Source organism: Thermobia domestica, chromosome 9 (genome assembly GCF_964235325.1).
Source record: "Thermobia domestica chromosome 9, izTheDome1.hap1.1, whole genome shotgun sequence".
NCBI classification, from domain to species: Eukaryota; Metazoa; Arthropoda; class Insecta; order Zygentoma; family Lepismatidae; genus Thermobia; species Thermobia domestica.
This window is the reverse complement of record NC_137462.1, coordinates 95207240-95230765: the sequence shown is the minus strand read 5'-3', so window position 1 is coordinate 95230765 and position 23526 is coordinate 95207240. Positions and strand designations below refer to the sequence as shown.

Below are 23526 nucleotides of genomic sequence, written 5' to 3'. Positions count from 1 at the left end.
ACCATTTTTCATTCATTATTACTTTTTGCCAACTGACTATCTGTATCAGACCTTATTTATTCTCTTTTTCAGATTTAATTCCCTCCCAGGTAAACCTAGCAGACACCATTGCAATATATTTATTTATCCCACAGTGAGCTCTGGGCAATACTGGGACATGATAGTATTCAATAAAAGAACTGGATAATTGTTTTAGCAAACAAGTCTCAAATGGATTTCTTATGGAATGAGTCCTCTTACATCACATTCCATTAATTATTTTATAATCATCCATTTGTTCTTTAATTTAAGCCCATCTATAAATTCCTTCATGACTGAACTTTCACTTTGTAATTTTCCAATTGACTGACAACCGAAAATTTCCATATATTTACATGGAACGTATACATCAAACTACTATAGGATTTTAACCTTTTTAAATTTCTCAAGGCACAGCTAAGTCGCTAAGTCCCACCTTATCCACCTTCAATTTAAATGCTGAATATGAAAGAAATGATTCATGCTGTTCCATCTCTGCCATCAACTATTGCCATAAGTTCAAGAAATGGAAACGGTTTGTTTATATCATATTTACGAAGTCAGTTTCTGAAAGATCCTACGGTAACCTCTTCCACCTTTATCATTCAATTGTGAAAGCATTTTGCCTAAAGAAGTTAGTGCAGCATCTGTCGAAAAATATTTTTTTTTACTTAAGTCAGTGAACTTCAACATCCTATAACATTGAAACATTTATTTGATTTAATGCAGATTGTTCATCATCACTATATTTGATATGAACTTTGTGACTCCTTCCCAAGTCAGAGAAGTAGTAAAATCTTGAAAGTTAGGAATAAGGTTTGAGAAATATGGCAGAAATTAACACAAACTTATTAATGCGTTCCTATTCTTAAAAGACTGTAGTTTACTAATAATTTCAATTCTATAAATTTCCTATACGTATGGAAATATTTCATAATATATTCTAAATAAGTAATTTTTCGTTGAAACAATGAACATTTATTGAAAGACAAGGTAATATCTTTCTCAAAAATACTAAAATGTTCATCTAATAATTGCTTGTGACTTTCTATATCCGCTGTGTGTATTAACAAATCATCTGCATACCAAGTCACACCTCTATCTTTGAGATGATATAACGAATTAGTTATTAGATTCCTCAGTGTAAATGAACCACTAGCAATTGAAAAAGTGACATACCGGTACCAAAAAGTGTCTCCTACTCGTTAGAAATGATGTGTACTTCACCGAGTCCTCATGTAACTTCATTACATGGTACGTATGTTGGATATCTAATTTTGAAATAATATACTATCAGATAATTCACCCATGATATCTTTAACACGAGATGTATATTGTGAATTTAAGATGATTTTCTGATTGATTTTTTTGTAATTTATAATTAAACGTTTACTTCCATCCTTATTTCCAACTAAGAAACAATTAGATGTGTATGGCCTATTAACCTTTCAAATGATATTTGTTTCCAATAACGGTTCTAAAATCTCATCTTTCTGCTTTCGTGCCACCTGACTCAAAAGGGTAAGCATTTTGTCGTACCGCTTCGTCATCTTTTAAAACTACACGATGATAATGCCCAGGGACTTCCCAAACATGTACTTCAACATGAGTAATCAATCCGTAAACATACATTAGCAAACTTTTATCTGTTTCCAAAACTCCGGGATGTTCAAATATCTGTTTTGATTGAGGTAAGACTTCTACGCAACTATTTGCTTCTCTGTTGCTCTTCCCATTCTGCTAGGCACCAACGTCAACGTCATTACTACTTAACAAAGACGACTATGTGGCAACATTGAAGGACGATAGGTACTTTCTCTCATTTCTATAAGCCTGCTGGATACTGGTAAAATTCTTAGAGTTACACTTGACAGTTTTGAAATATTTTTCCAGCTGTTTCTGGTGGTGTTTATTCCTTGTACTAAAACTCCAATCATTTTAAGAAATGGAAAGTTTACTATAATTATCATTTAATTGTCCAAAATTTTCAAAACCTATTGCCAAAACTCCTGAACTATTCATAACATCATTTTGTTTATTATTAACCTTCCCCCTTAATACAAAATAGTAGTGTTGCTATTCTCTAATCCCAAAACAAGCTCATAAGTACTAAGATTAATTGAGACTTACATAATTTTCAAATCTTCAATCCATAAAATAAATATCGGTTTCAATTCACCTGCTAAAAATAATTTAAATCTACGCATATATGCCGGATTTAAGAATTTTGATGGCAATATAACTGCTTTATATAATTTGACTGGTGTATTCCCAATTTCTCTGCCAGTGAAAGTATCTCGAAAATTTTTAAATTTAATTTTAAGTTTTTCATTCAACTCCTTATAAGCATTAACGTCAAAAATACTAATTGAAGAACAAGAACCTAGAATTAGTCTCCCTAATATAAAAACTTCAACAAAGGTAGGTACACTTTATATTCCATACATTAGAGTATTGTTACTAGTATGTATACGTTCTGAATTATCCATAAATATTTTCCCTTTACTCACCTTTTTATCTTTTATATTCTTTCTGTAAATATTTATCAATATTTTTAATTTCTCCCCTCCATACATTTTAATTAAAATTATTTCTTCTATTAAATTGCTGTAAGATATTCAATCTCTTAGAAATCTTTAATGCATGTCTCAATTTGCAACTACACACCTTTTTAACTCTTCAATTTGCAACTCAAAGAAAATTTATTTAGACTTTAATAAGTATTTAAAGTTTCCAAATGAATGACATATGAATGTAATTCATTCTGAAGAGTCTCTAAAGTAAACGGGACTCGAACCTCAAATATGTCTCTTACAAGTCGTGGATCGAGACCACCCAGTACATTATATGTTACATGATTAGTATCTAATCCACCATGAAGTATTTGATATCCATTTTTCATCATTTCTATAAAATACAATGGATTCTGTCTACGGTTTTCCATGTCATTCACATATTTATGATATACAGCTCGTCTACCTGACAAAGAACTTAAATTAGAAAATACGACATGAGCCAACATTATCTAAATATCATAATGTCCCATGTACTTCACAATGTTACTACTCAAAATGCCCCTACTTTTCCTTATTGCCGCCATAGCTACAAATTCGTTCGGAAAAATATTTCCCTTATTTAATGGCTCAATATCTAACAATAAATAAAATAGTGTACTATCGTCATTTCCATCACATAATTTGTATTGCTCTGCATACAAAATATATTATTGGCTACGTCTACCGTGACCTTATCTAAATTAGTCCTAAATATACGAAAATCATTTAATAACATATAGTCAGTTTGTGTAGACTTGCAAAAGGATTTCTGTAAATGGACACGCAAAATATTTCCAATAGGATTTCTGTTTCATTCGACATATTCAATTTTTGTTTTTTACGAGACAATAATTTGTTTTTTTCTACTACTGCTGTCAAGTAATCAACGAAAGAATAAATAGCAAACAGGTGATTCTCACAACCACTACTACGAAGCTGTTTTTTTTTTCATTTATTTTGCACATAACTGACCTTGTGCAATTACTATCACTTTCTATCGACAGCAAAAACGTGCGCTCCACAGAGTTGTCTGCACTCCTATGAGTGACTTATAGTTTACCTACCTCAGAACGAGATCGACCTTGAGGTTCATAATAACTAGTTAACGAAGAACTGTCATACTTGTATATGAAAAGTAATTTTAAATTCCTGCATTTCCGTTCTCAAAACGATTTAACACAAGCTGGGGTGTATGTCCCACAGAATATTCTGAACTAGGCATTGTGGCAATATAAAACTTACATATCACAAGTTTAGATGACATAACTTTTCTTTTCTTTTTGTTCAGTTCACCAATGTGCTGAGTCTAAAACACGCGTGTAGAAACCAATACACCAGTATCCACACTACCAGCTTTAAGGTTCACTGCAAAGCTAACACACTTCATACGAAGTTTTAACTTTTTTCCTTTTACTAACAGTCTGATGGAAACAGTTTAATCTTATCCAGTGTCCACTTGATTGGACAGTTTCAATGAATTTTAGTTTGCACAAAAGTTTCACTCCTACAATTATTATAAATCAAATCACTCAAATAGAGATATAGGTCCTTAGAACATTGTCTAACATGTCTTGCATAAATTTGACACTGCCGTTGTAGGGTAAGAAATACAGAAAATAATTAAATATTAGAATATATGAGTGATCCGAAATATATGGTGCAACGTAATATTATTTTGGAGGTACTTTTTACAGGGTCTCTAATCAGTCCAAATGGTTCTTTTAAATAAAATACTGTCGTAAATTTCACTGTGGCATTTTAATAATTTTTCAGATCTGAAAGTTGCATTACACTAAAACTTGCATTTAATTTGATAATTCTTGAAAATTGGAACTCTGCAATATAGTGTTCAGAAAACACTATTTAATTTAGAAACTGTAGTATTTGATTCTCGATATACTTACTTCACTTTATTTTAACAGTCACCCTAAATGTTTCCTTTCTGTGTTGGGTTTTATATAATTATAATAGATATAATATAGTTCGGCTTATCCGAATATCCATAGATTGAAGATACTAGGTGATACATTAAATTGACAGAAATAGATAAATTCTTCCCATGAAAAATTCCAGTCGACTTCCAACAAGCAGGAGTCATGTAAATTTCAAAGTAAACGAAAGTTTCTATTATCTCGATTTTTAAGCTTAATTGTAATTTCTTTTCTTTTTATAACACAAAAATAACAGTTGTTTGATATAACCATTTTCAGGCAATTAAATTCACTGCGATTCACATATCTCACTGTAGCCATTTTAACGAAATTACCATCCCTTCTCTTTCATATTCAAAAGACCTATGCATTTCTGACCAAGTGTCTCCGTGAACATATGTTTAATTGGTACTGAAAACTTCGCTACAAGCTCGGGGCGCGACCATAATCTTTTTTGTTTTTTCTTTATTTTTTTTATCTAAACAGAGAAAACTAATTTCTTTAAGCATGTTACACACATGGTATCATGGTTTGAGTATTTCGTTTTGACAAATATAGCTTCATATTCATTCTTTCTCCATACATGGTTTTGAACATAGGCTATACGAAAAGAAGTAACAAAACACTTATTTTGTCCGAGAAATATATTTTATATTCTACACTGAGGTATGTGGCCTAAAAAGTAGATTTAGATGTGTAAATTTTGTAGGTTTTGGACTTAACGTAGAGCAAACGTATAACTGTAAAAAGTATATTTTATACATACTTTCCGTGCAAGTATTTCGATCAAACGTCCTTCCCGTACGAACGAAAGAACTGCATAGGGGCGGTCAGGATCTCACATACAGATAGATGTATAACTTATATATGTAACATACGTGTATGTACTTAATACATCGGTGACCGTTAGATTTCATACATCCTGCTGCGTCATGCTGTAACATCTAAGCGTGAAAAATATGTAGCATGTGGATAACATACGCTTGCTACCCGTTTCTGTAGTGAACATAAAGATACCGTATATTTGTACAATATAAAACTGTTCGGATATCGGATTTTTCTCAGAATAACCGGCAAGTTTTACAAGTCTGCTAGACTTTGAGGATCCCTGATAATAGAAATATCTAGCTTATGTTTTCTGTGATTCTGCTTATGTGTGTAGAAATATCTAGCTTATGTTTGTACCCTGATAAACAGTGTTCGAAGGCAGAGGGAAAAAGGCAGAGGTGGTATGTTTTATAATGATTTTGACTCATAATACATGTTATTTAAGTATTGTCTTGATCACTGAAAAACCAGGGACGGTATGTCCTCATTACAGAAAAACCAGAGGCGGTATTGCATACTACCGCATACCGTCTCACTTCGACCACTGTTAATAAACATCTTAGTTGTCTGTCTGTACAATGTTTGACACACACAACGCAAACAACTAGCGAGAAAGGAAATTAAACAAAAGAAATGGGAAAGAAAGGGCAATATATTTCTTAGAATTGCATTACTAGCCTCACTCATGCTCCTATGTATATGATGACATACTATATCCAGGCCATACTGTCCAAGTCAGACAAGGTCAGTCCGGAACACGAGTCTGAAAGGGTCACTTGATTGGGTGTGTTGTGTGTCTGATTTCATTTGGGTCATCCCGGTGATGAGTCACGAAATACATAAGTTATTCAATCACTGAGCACAAAGTAAGTATACCATAAACGTGTGACATCTAAGGTTTTGTTTAACAAAATCTGCTTCCAACCGTCTCTCTGAAAACCCCTGCATTATTATATACAGGTAGACTTCAATTGAGGTCAAGTCGTTTTTAACCAGCTCTGATCTTAATTTCAAGTCAGGTGCGAAAAATGCAAGTTAGATTATTTTTAAAAAATATAATTATAAACGTTGTCTATATATTAAACTAAAATGTTGCAAAAATAACGTACATAATTTATTACAAATCATAAACAGTAAATTTTTATCACCAAATTTATGTTAAGTTTTTACTTTTTGTTAGCGCAACTAACAATTTAGTTACATTTCAAACAAAAAATCTATTTTTGTCGACTCAGTTCTTCATGTGAAAACGTTTGTATTTTTTGGTTCTTAAACTCTACCAACATAGGATTAGTTGACCTTCTTTTACAAATCCGTAGTAATCCGTAATAATTAAAATTATTTATTTTTCAATATGTAACTTCCAATATTATTTTTTATATATTCAAAACTTACATTTTTCAAAAAATAATTCATAGTAAAACAAACCTTATATAGTGAAAGTGAGACTTCTTTTTACATGGACTATGCTTCATTGCGTGCCTTACTAAAGGTGCAAACAACATAAATAAACTAAAGTGAAGGACTTATACACAATGAATAAATGAAATAAATTCACATCTAACGCTCGATATAAGTAGCAAGAGAATAAACACTAAGACAGATCCTTTAGAAAGCGGTATGAAATATCATCCTATTAAGGTTGGAAATAAAAAATAGTAAGGTAAATGTTTGCATATACAATAGATCTACCCAGTCTGTTTATAGGCAAAAGAATAAGGTTTATTAGCTGGTATGAATCATCTCAATATTGTTTTTGGTATAGTAGCAATAGCATGTTGAACGTTAAGTGCGGCCTTTCGTCCCGCTTTACTCTACTAGAGAAGAAATATCTCCTACCGTTCCCTTCCAGACGGCAACGTACCAAGAACTGACGAAACCTTGCCACGTTGGACCGCAATGAATATTCGTTGTATCAAGAAGCATGCTCAACGAACATCTCCAGAAACGATAGATATGCGTCTGCCTACCTCTCTGTGAAATCAAGGCTTCTAGGACCCCATGCCCCACTGGTCTCAATGGCTATTGGAGCAAAAATAAATTTGTCGAAGAGATTATTGTATTTCCTTTGCTTTTCTGCCTCTCTACATCTAGCAACTTCTCCAGCATTCATAACAGTCAATGGGAGGCTTGAATGGGCAAATGTGTCCGAACATGTAAAATCCCATACTAGTGATTTGCTTCTCATCCAATGTATTAATGTCATGCCGTCAGGTCGTTTACCATCAGAACAACAACAGCCTGATGGGGCACGAATGGAAAGAATTCCTGCCGTTGTGAGGGCTCGCAAAATGATGTCATTAACAGATGAATGTCTGGTATTCCTGCCAATGCTCTTCATTAATGAGAGGCCATGCAGGCCGCGTTAGATTACTTGATCACCGCAAGCTGGACAGCGATGTAGCTCACAAACATCTGAACCTAGTCTTAAGGCTAATGCGATTCGAAAGGTTTCATTAGATATATGAAGACCTAATGGGGGAAGGTAATGCATTTAACCATTCCCCAGCATGGGGCAATGACGCAGCAAGAAGTCCAGTTGTATCCTCTGGAACAGCAACGAATTGCAAAAGAAGTTCATGAAAATGTGCTGCTATTGGTGTGTACCAAAATGCCTGAAAACCTCTTTTGCTGATTTCTGGAAGGTCCGTATATGTTATATTTATCCATTTACTTAAGCCTTCTTGAACTATTCCATCTGTGTCCAGGTGGTAACCTCGTGGAAAGAGAGCATCGATTAAACGAAGAGATCCGTGGTAGGACGCTAAAAAGGTAGGAATCGCCATATCAATGATTAGTCGAATACAAAGACCTCCTAATCCAACAGGTAAGCATGCTTTCATCCAAGAGTCGTCACTCAAGGAGCAGTTCAAAATTGACTCCAGACCCATTCCTAGATGGAAAGCATCTTAAGAAATAGTTTAAACGAGGGATCGACAAACAGGCACGTAGAAGAAAGAAAGCTGCATCAACAGAAATCGAGGCGAGACGAGACAAAAAATATTCTAACTTCGATATTTTGCTTAACAGGACATTGGTAAATGCTTCGTTTGTGAGAGCGGCACCTAGAAGACAAGCATCCTAGTTAGTTAGAAGACGTATTCCTGGGGCAGCTTCGTCATTTTTTTTAATAATAGGTCGAATTTGGCTTCATCTCACCCAAGAAATCCAAGTTGACACTTTGAAGAATTCAAATGTTGGTCAAGTGCAGATGCCTTCTCCTTTATTTGTGCTAGAGTTGAGAGAACTACATCAGGTTCTTCAGCGATAGTCCCATCATTAAAGTACTAGATGTTTAATTTAGTGTTGATTGGTTTCACTAAGGAATAAATGGTTATAGCAAAGAGTGATGGGCGCAGGGGCTCGCTTTGTTGTACTCCTCTCTGGGATGAAATAGTGTCTTCAACTAAGAATAGATCACTGGGTTGAGCCTAACATTGGTAAACATATGGATAAATTGAAGGAAATTCATTCCACACTGTAGTGAGTATCGAGTCCCGGCGAAGCTAGTTGAATGCGTTGCGAAAATCCAGCTTTAAGATAGCTTTAGGAGCATTGTGAATGGTGGAAAAATAAACTCGGGTTGCATGTACAGCTGCTTCGGCTCCGTTGGGAATACAAACATTATAACTTATTTTAAAATGCTGAACATACGTATTTAACATTAGCACACATTTTCTTCATTTATTAGTATAATGAAAGACTTCGTGACTTCCGACCAATTGTTTTTTCATTATTATCTTCCATCAGTGGGGCTAGAACACACATCCTCCACGACCTCTCATCTTTAACTTTACGGCTCGAATCAAGGAATTCAGTTTCTTTGCCATGGAGAGAATCTGACTCTCTTTCCAATACTGAGGTCAATGTATTAGCAAGTTATTACCAAATTATTATCGAAGGTGTGTATACTATTTTGCAAGTGACGTAAATTGTTCTTTAAATAAGTTCCGAAACTGTATTTGCCTAAACTTGAACACATTTCTGAATCGGTTTATTACAAAGAAAACAATATGAACTGTGATAGATTAATTATAATTTCACCGATCGGTAACACTGATTTTTAGATTTTAGTTACGAATTCTTTCGCCTGCATTCTTTCGAGATAAGACAACCCTATTGAAAATCTCAGCCCTATATATACTAATTAAAAATGTAAAGGAATTTCCAGATAAAATTTATTCTCCGTACATTTACAAATGATAAAGAGACACAAATGACTAACTTATATCTGATTGTACTATGTTGTTGGTCTTGTCAGGTTGTGGACCAAATGAAGTTTTCAACGAGTGTGGCAGTCATTGTCCTGTGACATGTGATAAGTCACCAGATTCTTGTGTTGCAAGTTGTGCTAGTGGATGTTTCTGCAAACCAGGTTATTTACGTTTGCCTGGAAATGGACCGTGCGTGCATTTTACTCAGTGTCCATCACGAGGTGATTATTTTGTTTTGTTCTTGTAAGTATGTTACAAGGTAAAAAGTTCGAAAAGTTTTCTATTTTATATTGTTCTTGTTTCAGTCTTTCTTATATTTAAAGTGACAAGTATTATCTTGAAAATGTAAAATGATACACTGAGTCATATATCTCTAGTATAATTTATCCCAATACCCCAAACTTAAGAACTTCATCATATGAAATGAATCTGGAAAACAAATAAAATTACTGTTAGCAAATAAAACTGAGCTAAAACAGAAAAGAAACTTTTCTTTAGTGAAGTCGTGACTTTTCTTATAGTTCAGCATCCTACGACTACACACAAATTAGCCATAGTCAGCTGAAAAAGGATAATATTAATTTGAATTTCAATCCTGCTAACACAAATTATGGAAAATATATGGATTTCACTGTGAGGTTGTATCGTTATATAGGTGAGGTCAAGAGTTCACAGTTTTCTAGGTGTATTAATAGCATTCACTAAATTGTAAAGATATATTGTGTACTTTTCAAATAAAAAAAATTCTGTAATCTTCTGAACTTAACTTTCTACCCTCCATCTATATTTAAACTAATAGCGCAGCAGAAGGGACAAGTCTTTCTCGTGTTGCATAAAAATCAACTTCTTGGTTTAGATAAATTGCTATAACGTTCCACTTGATTGTAAGTAGCTTAATTTCTAAAGATTCATGCAATCAGGTGCTGCTCGATAAGGAGATAAATATAACAAAACTAATATTTACAATAAGTTTGCTTACATTCAAATATTTAAGAATATATCACTCAATAGAAAGTTAGTAGATTTATATCCTCTTTCCAGTAATATACGAATATTGCTCATATCGTAGCAACTGAACTTAATATGACTATGGTTTTAAAAGTACTCGTACAGAATATTTGATTTTATTAAATAACATGTCTTTTCTTTTAAGCTTTGGATATTTTTTAAAAAAATAAAATTATGTTTGAACTAATATCTACTATCTTTTACCCTAAATACTCAAACAGAATGTCCTGGGGAAGAAAGACCCAGCCCTTTTAGTCGCTGTGACGATTTCTGCGACCTTCAGCTAAGACGTACATATGGCTGTAGTAGTCATTTATTTCCGGGTTGCATTTGCAAACGTGGATTAGTAAGGAATTCTAAAGGGCAGTGCGTTCCCCCAGAAGACTGTATTAATTCGACAGGTAAGTGAGATATAGTCTTCTATGATTTCATGCCAACGAAACAAAATTATATACAACGAATGCACTAATGATATTGCTGTATTGAAAACGGGGTACGATGACTTTGTGGTAGAGCACTTACCTCTGGAGTGTGTGATCCCTGGTTCGATTCCAGTGAAATAAGTTTGTTGTGGGCAACATCGTGTCCGTAGATTTTCTTGGGGTACTCCCGTTCCCAGACGATAGCTTGTAGTCAATTCGGCAGCACTGGATGATACGTGGTACCACGAGTATTGTCCATATATGAAAAATAAATACCCCATTTCTCCCCTACGACCCCTTTTTAATATGCTGATTAAAGAATATGTCTTATTTTCCAACCCTATTTAGCATAACAGAGATCCGACCAAGTATATTAAACTCGTTCTCTTTTACAACCCGTTTTTTCAACCTCTATTTAAATAACAGACTAGAAAGACATATTCCAACCTCGATGTAAGGCTATGACTAACGGAGCAGCAGTGTGGTAAAACTTGTAATTTTTAAATTCCCTTTTTCATTCCCTATGAATTAAATAGAGTTTAACATGAAAGGCTATGACTAGCAGAAATTACAGCAGAGTTTATTCTACGGCTTACAGCAGCAGAGAATATTTTAGTAACCCTTATTTAACACAGCAGAGATTACAGAATACGAAAACATATTGCTACCCCTATAGGACATAGTAGAGATTAAACAAGAAAGGCTATGATTACTTCTTCAACCGCTTAGGAGCAGAATTTCACAACCTATATTTAACATTGCAGATATTAAAGAATATGAACACATACTCGAACCGCTATGTAACAAGTAGAACTTACTTAAGAAAGGCTATGACTACTTTTCGCAACCTATATTTAGCATATAAGAGATTTTCTAAAGACTACGAACATATATTTCAATCCCTAGTTAGTATAGCAGAAATTACACGGCAAACTAATAGAAAACTATGCCTATCTTCAACCTTTTACATGTAGTGTTTCGCTATCCCTGTTTAACATGGCAGAATACGACTTCTTTTTCCAAGCCCTATAGAAATACACCATTTTCTCTTTTCCGTCCTCTATATACTCAAGCACAGATTACGAACATATTTTTCAACCCTAAACATCCACTATTTAAGATAGTGGTGTAATTTCCATATCATGTTCTCTTTTGTAACACCTCTTTTCAACCCCAATTAACATAGCAAAAAGTTTGACAGTTATTAGAACTCATTGTTTTTTACAATCCCATTTTTACACAGGACCTGAGTATTATGGCCCCGTTATATCTCACCGAGTCAGCAGAATTTCGTCCATTCTGATTGGCTGCTAGAGATTACGTGATATTTCTTCCGCACACGTGGGAAAATCAAAATTCCAGGTCACGTGGTATGGCGTCATGAAGTCATGTGATCCGTTCTCGGTCATGTGATTCGATTACGTTGATGAAGTAGTGAAGTTCCTCTGGAGGGCTCACCTTAAGGTGGGACCCAGCTTAAATGTTATCGTTTCCTTTTACGGGTAGGATGGTTACCCTCCTTCTTACCTTGATAGAGTACAGAAGTTCCTTTCTAGGACTCTACTTAAAGAAGAGGCAAAGAAAAGGGCCACCATAATGTTCTCCTTTAGAATTGGAGAGTGTTATATGATTTAGTAGAGATTACAGTTTGTCTGTCTCTACAGTTGCCTGTACAGTTAAAGTACATGAATGAACCCTCTTGGCAGAGGTCAGACGTCAAGATTGGTATTTTTGACAGACTCATGGTTATTGTCCAGGACTAATTTCGTTCCCTTGTATGGTTATAAATTGTTAAAAATTAAAACTTTGATAATGGGTACCTAACTTTTGAGGATCAATGTTTAATTGTGATTGGTGAGTCGAGAAACATGGTTGTTCATTTGTATGTCCCTGAAAGGATGCATTTATTCTTTAAGATGTGTAAAAGACAGGATTCCAGAACCTTGCATAATAATTACAACAGTTTAAAGTTTCTGTTCGTGGATTAAATAAAATATGACGTCAAATTTTCGCTTTGCTGAAAATTGATTGGTTCATTGTAACAACTCTTCTAATGAGACTGTACAAGACATTGTTTTTTCGTTTGAGCGACTTTAAAACGCTCAACGTTTTGTTGCTAAGTAAGCGCATCGTTAGTGGAAAAAGCGTTGCAATTTTTTTTATCTATGCTGCTTTGATTATTTTCGAAACGGTTCCGTTGAGTGCAAGAATTTTCAAAACTTAAATTTCTCTAACAGTAAAAACTTTCAGATAAAAAACTCAAACTAAAAAAATTCAAACCAGTTTTTGAAACTAAAATTGTTCGAAGGAAACTTTTCGAAATATCTTTTCAAATCAAACTTTTCTAACTATTTTTTTAAATCAATCTTTTGTCTCGAACTATAAAATTTCTAAGCAAAATTTTCAAACTATAAAATCAAAACAAGTTTTTAGAAAACTAAAAATTCCTGAATCAAAGGTTATCGAACCAAATTTTCAAACCAAAATGTGATAAAACTAAAAATTTTAATCAAATTTTGAAAACCTAAAAAAATTCACGCCTAAATTTAAAAGATTTACACTAAATTTTAGAAATCTAAAATCCTTAAATCAAACTTTTTCGAACTAAACGTTTAAACTTAAAATTTTTCGAACACATGATTTTCAAACTCAAGTTTTTAAAATAATATTTTTTTCGAACTAAAGAGTAAAATCAAAATTCTGAAGTTTAAGGCAAGTTTTGGAAAAGTAAAATATTCCTAAATCAAAATTCAAATATTTTTTTCAAACTCAAATAATTCAAAAGTAATTTTGAAACATTTCTCAAACCAAATTGAAATACTAAAAGTTTCGAACTAAGCATTTAAAAGGTTTTTCAAAAAAATAAGTGTTTTGAAACAAACATTTTCGAAATAAAAGTTTTAAAACAAATGATTTAAACCAACAATTTTCAAATCAAACTTTTCTCGAAGTAAGCTTTTAAAATTTTCAAACTCATGATTTGCAAACAAATTTATTTCAACTTAAAAAATGAAACCGAAGTTTGGAAACTAAGAATTCTTAAATGAAAATTTCAAATCAATCCTTTCTCGAACAGAAAAAAAATTAATCTAATAACTTGAACCAAATTTTGGAAAACTATAATACTCTTAATCTGAACATTTCAAAATCAAATTCCCATACCAAATTCTGAACCGAAAAATTATCAAATCAACATTATTTGAAGAGGAAAGAAAAATCAATTATCTGGAAAATAGGGTTTCAAGAAGTAATAAAATATATTTTTCAACTAGTTGTATTTTAATGAAAAGTATTTGCTTTTTACATAGATTATGAAATTTTATTAAAACGGTTAAGTGCAGAATCTAGTTCAATGAATACCCTGGACGTGTTATCCTCAAGTCTTTCAAAATTATCCTGTAAAGGTAAAGAATAAGCAATATATTATTTACATGTTGATATTAACTTGTTTTGCTGATAGAAGATAAACAAGTAGATATGGATTTGTTCACATAAAAGAGAGAAATAAAGATGATAAAAAAAGTTACTCGTACAAGATGAATGTGTAGTAATCCTTATCCACACTCTCTGCTCACTTCCTCTCTTCCTCCTCTGGGTTTGAATGTACGAGATGACTGCATTTTTTCCACTGACGGGTTTCTGTTTTATGATAAGGAAAAAAAGGAAAAAGAAGAAACGAAAAAAGACTATGTTACTAGGGGGGAAATTGACTCATCGAGTATTTACAGGTTTTCATCGTTTTCGTGCTCTAGTTTTAGTTTTTTAACGTACCCGTACGGAACAGTATCATACGAAGTAAGTTCTCTGAATCGTCGCATTGTGTACTAAACGCTGATGAATTTTTGTTCTTTGCGAGTGAAGACGCTATGGTCTTTGGTACGGCAAATGTGGAATGGTGGTAGTCACTTGTCCGCGACATTGATTAGAAATCATTTCTCTTAAGGTGTTCAAATTTAAATGTTGTTATGTCTCATAGTTTAATGTAAATTCTCTTATCTTTCATATACAGCTAGTGACGTTGGTGTCAGGATTGGGTTTTTCTAAACCATAATGTTCTTGCCCTCCATTAACAAATATCTCGATGTAGGCCCGTAGTCCATAAGAAACTACCTTATCTGATAATCATCCTAAAAAAAAAGTGGAAGGTTTAACGCTTGGCTCTCCCGGTTCTTCCATGAATATGACAGAATCCTTGTCAAAGTACAATACACGTTCGTACAACATTTCCAGATACTTGTACAGTTCCAGACGTGCTTGACATTTTGTGAACGGTCCAAGAACAACATTGGTGTTTCTATTTTGAATAGGGACATGTTCATTGTACTCCCAGAACGCACACAACATGATATCATTGATGGGTACAATTGCATGGAGTTTAATATCGGAGAAAGTTAGTTTTTCATAATATTCTTCTGGCCAATCAATAATAGTGGTCCGACTACGGTTTGAACGGTGCGATAATTTGCCCCAGGCAAATTTAACGCAAGCTTGGACAAACTTCGTCTAACAAGATTATTTTCAATTTTGACTTGGTCCAAAGCAATACCTTCACGCTCCAGGAGGCTTTGTACAAATGCCGTTTTATCTTTTTCGGTGGCACATGCTCTTGACCATCCAGAAGCTTCCATTTTCAATTTTAGAAACGTGTTGATGTAGTTCATGAACAAACCACCTCTTTCCGTGATGGGATCATAGTGTTCAATGTCATAGTCCCAAATTTCAAAGATTTCCACTGGTTGATATCGCAATTCTGTTGCTTTTCGTATTTCGTACGACACCCATGATATGATGAGGCATCGCTCCTGATAGTTGTGCGTGTTGCTGTAGGTGCAGGATTCATTTCTTCACACACCTTCACAAGCACCACATAGTGGAATCAGTACTTACTTGTTACACCTATATGGGAGGAGGCCATGATAGAGACGGCGACATCGAGGGATCGTCATTTTGATCAGGGCAATTACTTTACTTATTCGTGGTATATTCCTATCTCCCCTCGTGGGTGTCTTACAGGAAACTTTTTGATGAACAGGCATAAACTAACAATATCCAGATATTTTTTGTCCTGCTTTATCGTCCACATGATGATACAGTTTCACATAATTTATTGTACCACCAAAAATCTATCTCTCGGATTTAAGGAGCTGCGATTCATGTACGGCTGTTTGTTGAGGTACGCCGTCATTGCTGGATGTTGCTTCAGGAGTTATTTAAATTCACACTCGCACATTTCAAGAACAATGTACCACAATTCACACAGTCTTTCAATTTTTCCTTGGATGCGTTCAAAACTGAAGTCCATGATGTCTTCAGGATTTCTTTAGACGGACGAATTACCTCCTGTAGTAAAACATATTTTGCAATCATATTAGAAACAGCCTTCATGCTTATAGACATGTTCTACTAACGTCTCGGGTTCTCGGTAATACCCATCAACTCGGAATCCCGCAATAAACACCTCTTTCTCATGTAAGATTGGTTTCCCTTCCGTTTTTCCAATGTAGGACAGCCATTGCATTGCAGCGATAGATTGCGTACTTCTCCATCAATAAGCATGTGCCGGTAGAATTACAATGGTATTGGGCTTGAGGAAATTTGGACGGAATACTAAATTTGAAGCGCTTGCAATCGTTATCGTCTCCAAGAAGGGATTGACTTTGATTTCATGCTTGTAATACATTGATATCTTGAATGTAATAGTTGACAATTTTCTTCTGAAAATGAAACGTGTCATTACAATGATCGTTGTACCATTGCATAAACTTGTTTCTCTGTTCGACGGACATCTCATACGCACCATAAAACTTCATTTCAGGAAGTGGTCCAATATACGTTGATTTTCCTTGTTGTTCAAGAAATGTATGAAGTAGCCTTTGCTTACTGCTAAACTGGACGATTTTTCCAATTTACTTAATGCCGTATAGAGAATTCCAAGAGTCAATAATATCAGACTATTTAGTGTTAAGCTTAATATCTTGGACCCGTTAATACGACGGCAGGTCTCCATTGACGTTGTTCTACCATAACCTTTAGAATAAAATGTCCATTGTAGAATTTCGCATTGTGCGCAAGGCAGAAAATTCTATTTATGTTGGGAAATGTTCCCGCAAGTACTGAAGAAAATCATAAATTGGATCGTTTCCTTTGAAAATGTACTGTCGCTTACCTCAACTACTGCAAGACTGCTGGATATTGTCATTTTCAAGACATGCATAGCACTTGTGCAGCCAATAAATTAGGAATGTAAACGAATATTTTATCGTCAATTTTCTTGTTCTGCATGGATTCTTTATCATAAAAAATAATAATTCCGTCTTTGTATGCATAAGTGAAAAAACACAAAGTTTCAAGCATTGCTGCTCAGGAAGCATGAAGTATTAATGCGCTGCTGGACCAATCTTCTTACATACATTACAGAACACCTTATTACAGTCATTAATACATTTTCCAGTTTGCACAAAACTGTATACTCTGAAACATTTAGTACATTGCTTCACCTTTTTATAGAAAGCTTCCCCTTGATGATATACTGCATTGCGATTTTTATAGAAACATTTTTCCCCACAAAATTGACGATTACAATCGTCGATTCATTCTTGTGTTTGTAAACATTTCGAGCAGTTTTGACAGGACAATTTTGGCATGCCTGTTACGATGACCATACTTTTTATGTCACCTCGCGGTTGAACTAGGTGGTGAAACAAGCAGTCACAGATTGAATAATATCAAAATGACCAGCCAACAAATCAAATTTATGGGAGTGCAATTTTCATTTCAATTGGATTCCTCGTACATGATGTCACGACCTGAAAAACTAGTATAAACAGTAATATTATACTCTTTAAGGTAAGACTGGAATTCTCGGATTTCATTCACCATGGTCCAAATTGACTTCTGCATTTGTACACAAAGCATCTACTTCATGGTCGACAACACACTTTCCATGATTTCGATATTGGTTAAAACGCTTTATATCTACATTCTTCTATATCTTCAGACCAATAGTAATTACAAGGGTATACGCTAAGTATTTTGAATCTTCATTATTTACGCGTACAATCTCTCCTTTGCTTCGTAGCAGTTCTTCATTTTGTAGTATGCCTTGGGCTAAACGATCTACATATCCGTATTCTCTTGGAATATCCACGAGGTGAAAATGGACGGTAAATGGCTCGTGAAGGACAAACGATTTCCTGCTCTGGAAAACTGTTACAAACGAGGCCCACATCATTTCCAGTTTTTAATGTTTCGTGACTGCCGAAAGCTAATCGAAATTGCTCATTGGTATTTCGTGTAGATATTACGGATAAAAGTACCATAGCCTCATCATGTTTGCAAGTAATATTTAACATAACACAAATTATACATCCTTTATAAAGAACCATAGTCTTATTTGAACACGCTTCGTACAAGTCAAGAATCTAATACACGATACAAGGGAAGTACAAAGTACCTTGAGGACAAAGGTCAAACTTTCAATTAGATGGTGCTCATGAACGTCGAAACATATACAAATTCTGCTTCCACATTTGGTATGAGAACATTCAAAAGCGTTGACTTCCTGTATTCGACGTAATGTACATAACAGCCACTTTTATAAAACGTGATGAAAACAGCAGTGACCACGAGGAACTAAGTGTTGGAAATTAATATAGCAGCCAATGAAATTTATGTCCTTTAACGTCCCCCTAACGCTAATTTCCATTTCAAGTGTACATTTTATTCTCCAGTATTTTCACTTATTTCTTTCCCCTTATATACCTCTTATACTTATTATTATTATTATTATTATTATTATTATTATTATTATTATTATTATTATTATTATTATTATTATTATTATTATTATTATTATTATTATTATTAATATTATTAAATTCAACATACTAGAGCAAATTGTAGTCCATGTATTGCTGTCCGTAGTGATCACACGTCTATTTAAATTTTCTGCATTTCCTTTCATGACTATTTTTCCTAAGCTTGTGAAGTCAGTCTTTATACAAACAAGTCCATTTCCGAACCTTAATTTTGTTTAATTTGTTTCTATTCCTTACTACTACGCAAATAATTTGACATTTATGTACCATATGCGATTAAAACGAATAATATTAATAGTACTACTACTAGTTGTAAGTCTCTTTATTATGGGACCATTTAGTTGTAGTGCAACATTTTTAAATTTCATTTTAACTAGGTTAAGATTTTGTACCTTTTTATACCATTCAAATAATCAAAGAAGAGTTATTTTAAAATTTGTGTAGCAGTAGAAAAATCTGAATACCATCCAAATAAGCGAAGAAGGGCCATTTCAAAATTTGCGGACCAGTTTTTGTGGTGCGAATTTTTATTCAGAGTTTAGATAGCTGAAAATTTTATACTATTTGTGTACGTTTTCGTACTACTAATAATTTTTTGTACCACTTAAATAAAAAGGTGAGCCATATTAAACTTTGTTATATGACATCTTCGAATTCAAATTTTTAACTAATTCAGAATTTTGTACATGTTGTAACACTAACTAGGGATGATTTTATACCGGGACCAAGTACCTGGACAAAACCTATATATCGTCTGAAAGCCCTTGCCATGAGAAGTACGAAACCGTTTTGAAATCACGGGCAAACCCACAACGTCACCCTACAAGGGGCCAGTTTGTTGGTATTTGTGACCCTATGTATGATATATTCGGTAGAAGTAGAAACGAATGTTACGACCCATAATACGTAAGCATCTGAGCCCATTATGTTCCTTTTTGGCTCGTTGCTAGAACGTTACTTACGCAAGGGTTTGGTAATATCACTTTGCACCCAGACGTACCCATTTGGTCAGTGTTGCCAACGAATTGTAAATACAGTGTGGCAAATGGTTTCTCTACCACTGAACGTATATCCATGTAACGTGGCATAAACATCATTCGTCACTAGAGAAAATATACTGTGGACGTATTCCTCTCTCAAGAACCACATTTTGTTAGTGTTGCCAACCAATTGTAAAAATGAGGTGTAAAACAGGTCCCGTACGATAAGACGTTTACACGCCAAGCTTGGTAGAAATATCACACGATACTATAGCAAGAAGACTTTGAGTGTCACCATTTCCCAACCATTCTAGGTTGTCACTGTGGCCAACCAACTGTAAACATTACAATATTACAAATGGCGTGCTTGCCATGGAACGAATATAAATCAAATCTGACATAAGCAGCATTGGACAATGGAAAACATAGTATGACAGTCCCCGTCTCCAAAGCACCATAGTTTAGCAGAGTTGCCAACCAATTCGAACATTCAAGATTTTTGCATGAAGTCTACAGCATTAGCGTACATAATTAGACTGTGACCCATGCTAGGTTTTCCATTGTCCAATGTTGCTTATGTCTCATTTGTTATATATTGGTTCAATTGCAAACATGTCACTTGCAACACCTTGATGTTCACATTAGGTTGGCAACAGTGACAACCTAGAATGGTTGAGAAATGGTCACACTCAACGTCTTCTTGCTATAGTGTCGTGTGATATTTCTGTCAAGCTTGATGTATAAACTTCTCATCGTACAGAACTTGTTTTACACCTTCTCATTTTTACCACTTGTTGGCAACATTAACAAAATTTGGTCCTTAAAAGAGAAATACGTCCACAGCATATTTTCTCTTGTGACGAATGATGTTTATGCCACGTTACATGGATATACGTTCAGTGGAAGAGAAACCATTTGCCACATTGTATTTAAAATTCGTTGGCAACACTGACCAAATGGGTACGTCTGGGTGCAAAGTGATATTACCAAACCCTTGCCCAAGTAACGTTCTAGCAACGGGCCAAAAAGTAACATAATGGGCTCAGATGCTTACGTGTTATGGGTCGTAACAATCGTTTTTACTTCTGTCGATAATGTCATACATAGGGTCATAAATACCAACAAACTGGCTCCTTGTAGGGTGACGTTGTGGGTTTGCCCGTGATTTGAAAATGGTTTCGTACTTCTCATGGCAACAACTTACAGACGATATATAGGTTTTATCCAAGTACTTGGTCCCGATAATGAATCATCCCTGGTAAGAAAACATTTTACCGTTCAATTAAACAAAGAATTATTTCAAAATTTGGGTGGTCCAGTAAGTTGTGGCACTACAGAGGTTGTTCACCCTACGTTTGGCCGATTTCGTTCCTTCCCCCTCCCGGGGAGAATGGATTCAACCGACCTGGCTCGTGGCGTCCTATAGTGTTGTGCAGTGGCTTCCTGGGAACAGAGTTGTTTATCCGCGCGGACGACAATGACGCTGTGTTATATTTGTTACCAAGTGTGTGGAATTCCTCTCTGGACCAAAATGCTGCCAAAACTAAGCCGGTTTTGGGAAGGCTATGTTGCGGCTGTTTATGACGCCCACTTTAGTGTTTCTGTCATTAGAAAACAGTGCAAGAAGAATGGTTGCAACAATAGTTTAAGTGGAATAAAAAACGTTATTAAAAAGTATAACGGCAACGAAGCTCCACTATTTGGACCACCAACGAAGTTGCCCAGGAAGCGGGAATGCACCAAGGCCACCTCCACTATGCAGTGGAAACTTCGCAAAATGGCAATGCAAGAAAATCCACCAACACAAAGGTGTATGGCTAATCGTTTTGACTTGTCTTTTGGGACTGTGAGCCAGACGTTACACCATCAACTCAAGCTGGAAAAAGTCATGAAAGCTCGCGGCCATCTTCTCACGGATGCCCAACAAAAGGAACGAAAGTGTAACGCCCGGAAGCTGTATGAACGGCATCTGGCAAAACAAAGGCGGATGTACGTCGTAACTCTCGATGAAGCATGGATTTACCTTTCTTACTGCGACAAACCGAGAGCCATCATGTACCGAAAGAAAGGCGCCAAGAACTGCAGAAGGTGGGTCCGTGTCTGTAGAGAATCCTTCCCAAAAGGGTTCATGGTAGTTACTGGCCACTGTTACGGAGGTAGACTGAAGATTCGTAGGGTGGCGAAGAACTGCAAAATAAATTCGCAGTATTTTCAGGAGCAGATAATGCGGCCAATCTACGAGCATGAGATTCCAACAATGTACGGAAATGACGCCAATCTAGTGCGCATTAACATGGACAAGGCCTCATCACATACCTCACGATGGTTCCTCGCATTCTACAGGGACATGGAGGAGGCAAGTGGTATACAGGTGATACCTTTCAATGAGTTACCTGTTAAATCTCTACATGCAAGTCCTATGTACTATTGTGGATTTGGGTTGCTGAAGCGAGCTTTGGGAAAAAGGCCTGTGACAACTGTTGAAGGACTTTGGAAAGCTGTGCAAAAGGGAATGGGACAAGATTCCCCTCCCAGTTCTTCAGAGAAGCCTATTACATTGGAAATTACTCTGTCGGGCTATTGTTAGGAACCAAGGGAAACACATCGAGCACTTACGGACCTGGCGCCATGGATTCTTCTAAATTGTTAGATAGGCGAAATTCGGCAAATGTACACTGAACGACCTCTGTACACCTGGGGTTATAGGGCAAGTCCAATATGAGCAAAAATGCAAAGAATTTAAAAAAAGAATTTAAAAATGTAAAATATTTTTATAAACGAGACTGCCTTTCGGGTCACTAAGTAAGAGTTAAAGCACACACAAAATAGCACATCAACACACCGTTTATTTGAATGGAACAAAATGGTATAAAATTCTGAGCTAAATGGGCTTCAATGTGGATATCTTATTACAAGTTTTTAATGCCATTGATTTTAGTTACTACTCTGCATTTTGTTCCTACAAAGACTAAACAAGAACAACCAACAATCTGTGGCATCACATTAATTCAATGTAATTTCATTAGGCAATAGTTGTTTAATAGAAACTAATGAGAAATGATAACATGAATCTAATCAATTACTTGTATAATGCCCTTCTAGGTACAAATATTTAAATGTGCACAGACGGTCTAATGTAATTATTCACGAGAAAAGTTATTGAAATTGGGGACACATCCTTTTTTCGCTTAATTCTGTGTAGCAGACTCCATATTAATTATGGTTACTAAGATTATTATAAATAATGCCACACTATTAGCTGTGAATAGTTTTATTTAAGTCTCAGAACTATGGTTGCGGTATTTTGCGCATATGAAAAGTAAAAGTAAAATTTTTCCAATCGCAACAGTTATTTTGGCTTTGTTTCATATTAAGAATAAGGCTGTTGTGTAGAAAGTGTTCATGAATTGGGAAAGTGTCTTATGAGTTGATAATTGTAAAAGGCTGTGCAAGTAATACTAGTTAAAAATGTCATTATAATTAAAAATGGATTGATTGTGCTAATCAAGGTTACCTGGAAAAGGAAAAAATCGATTACGAATATTTGGCATATGATTGGAAGTTCGATACAAATATATATATGAATGAATGAGGAAGATAATACCAGCAGAGACTAACAATAAGGTGTTTACTAAAATACATTGTAGTGATTAGAAAGGTTCAGTGTTCACCTACTTGCGTAACCCTTACTAATGAACACGGTGTTCTGTAGTTGGGTAAGCTGTGATTAAGTATTTTTTAAATGAAATACGG

General features: G+C 34.9%; 1 protein-coding gene across 1 annotated transcript in view; it reads left to right on the top strand.

Moving 5' to 3' along the window:
- The window catches only part of LOC145694046 (zonadhesin-like), a 139132-nt gene that overhangs the window by 17576 nt on the left and 98030 nt on the right, over positions 1 to 23526 (top strand). The window contains exons 2-3 of the mRNA XM_081770185.1: positions 9594 to 9767; positions 10776 to 10955. Coding sequence (XP_081626311.1) covers positions 9594 to 9767; positions 10776 to 10955 — 354 coding nt within the window. The remainder of the gene's footprint in view (positions 1 to 9593; positions 9768 to 10775; positions 10956 to 23526) is intronic.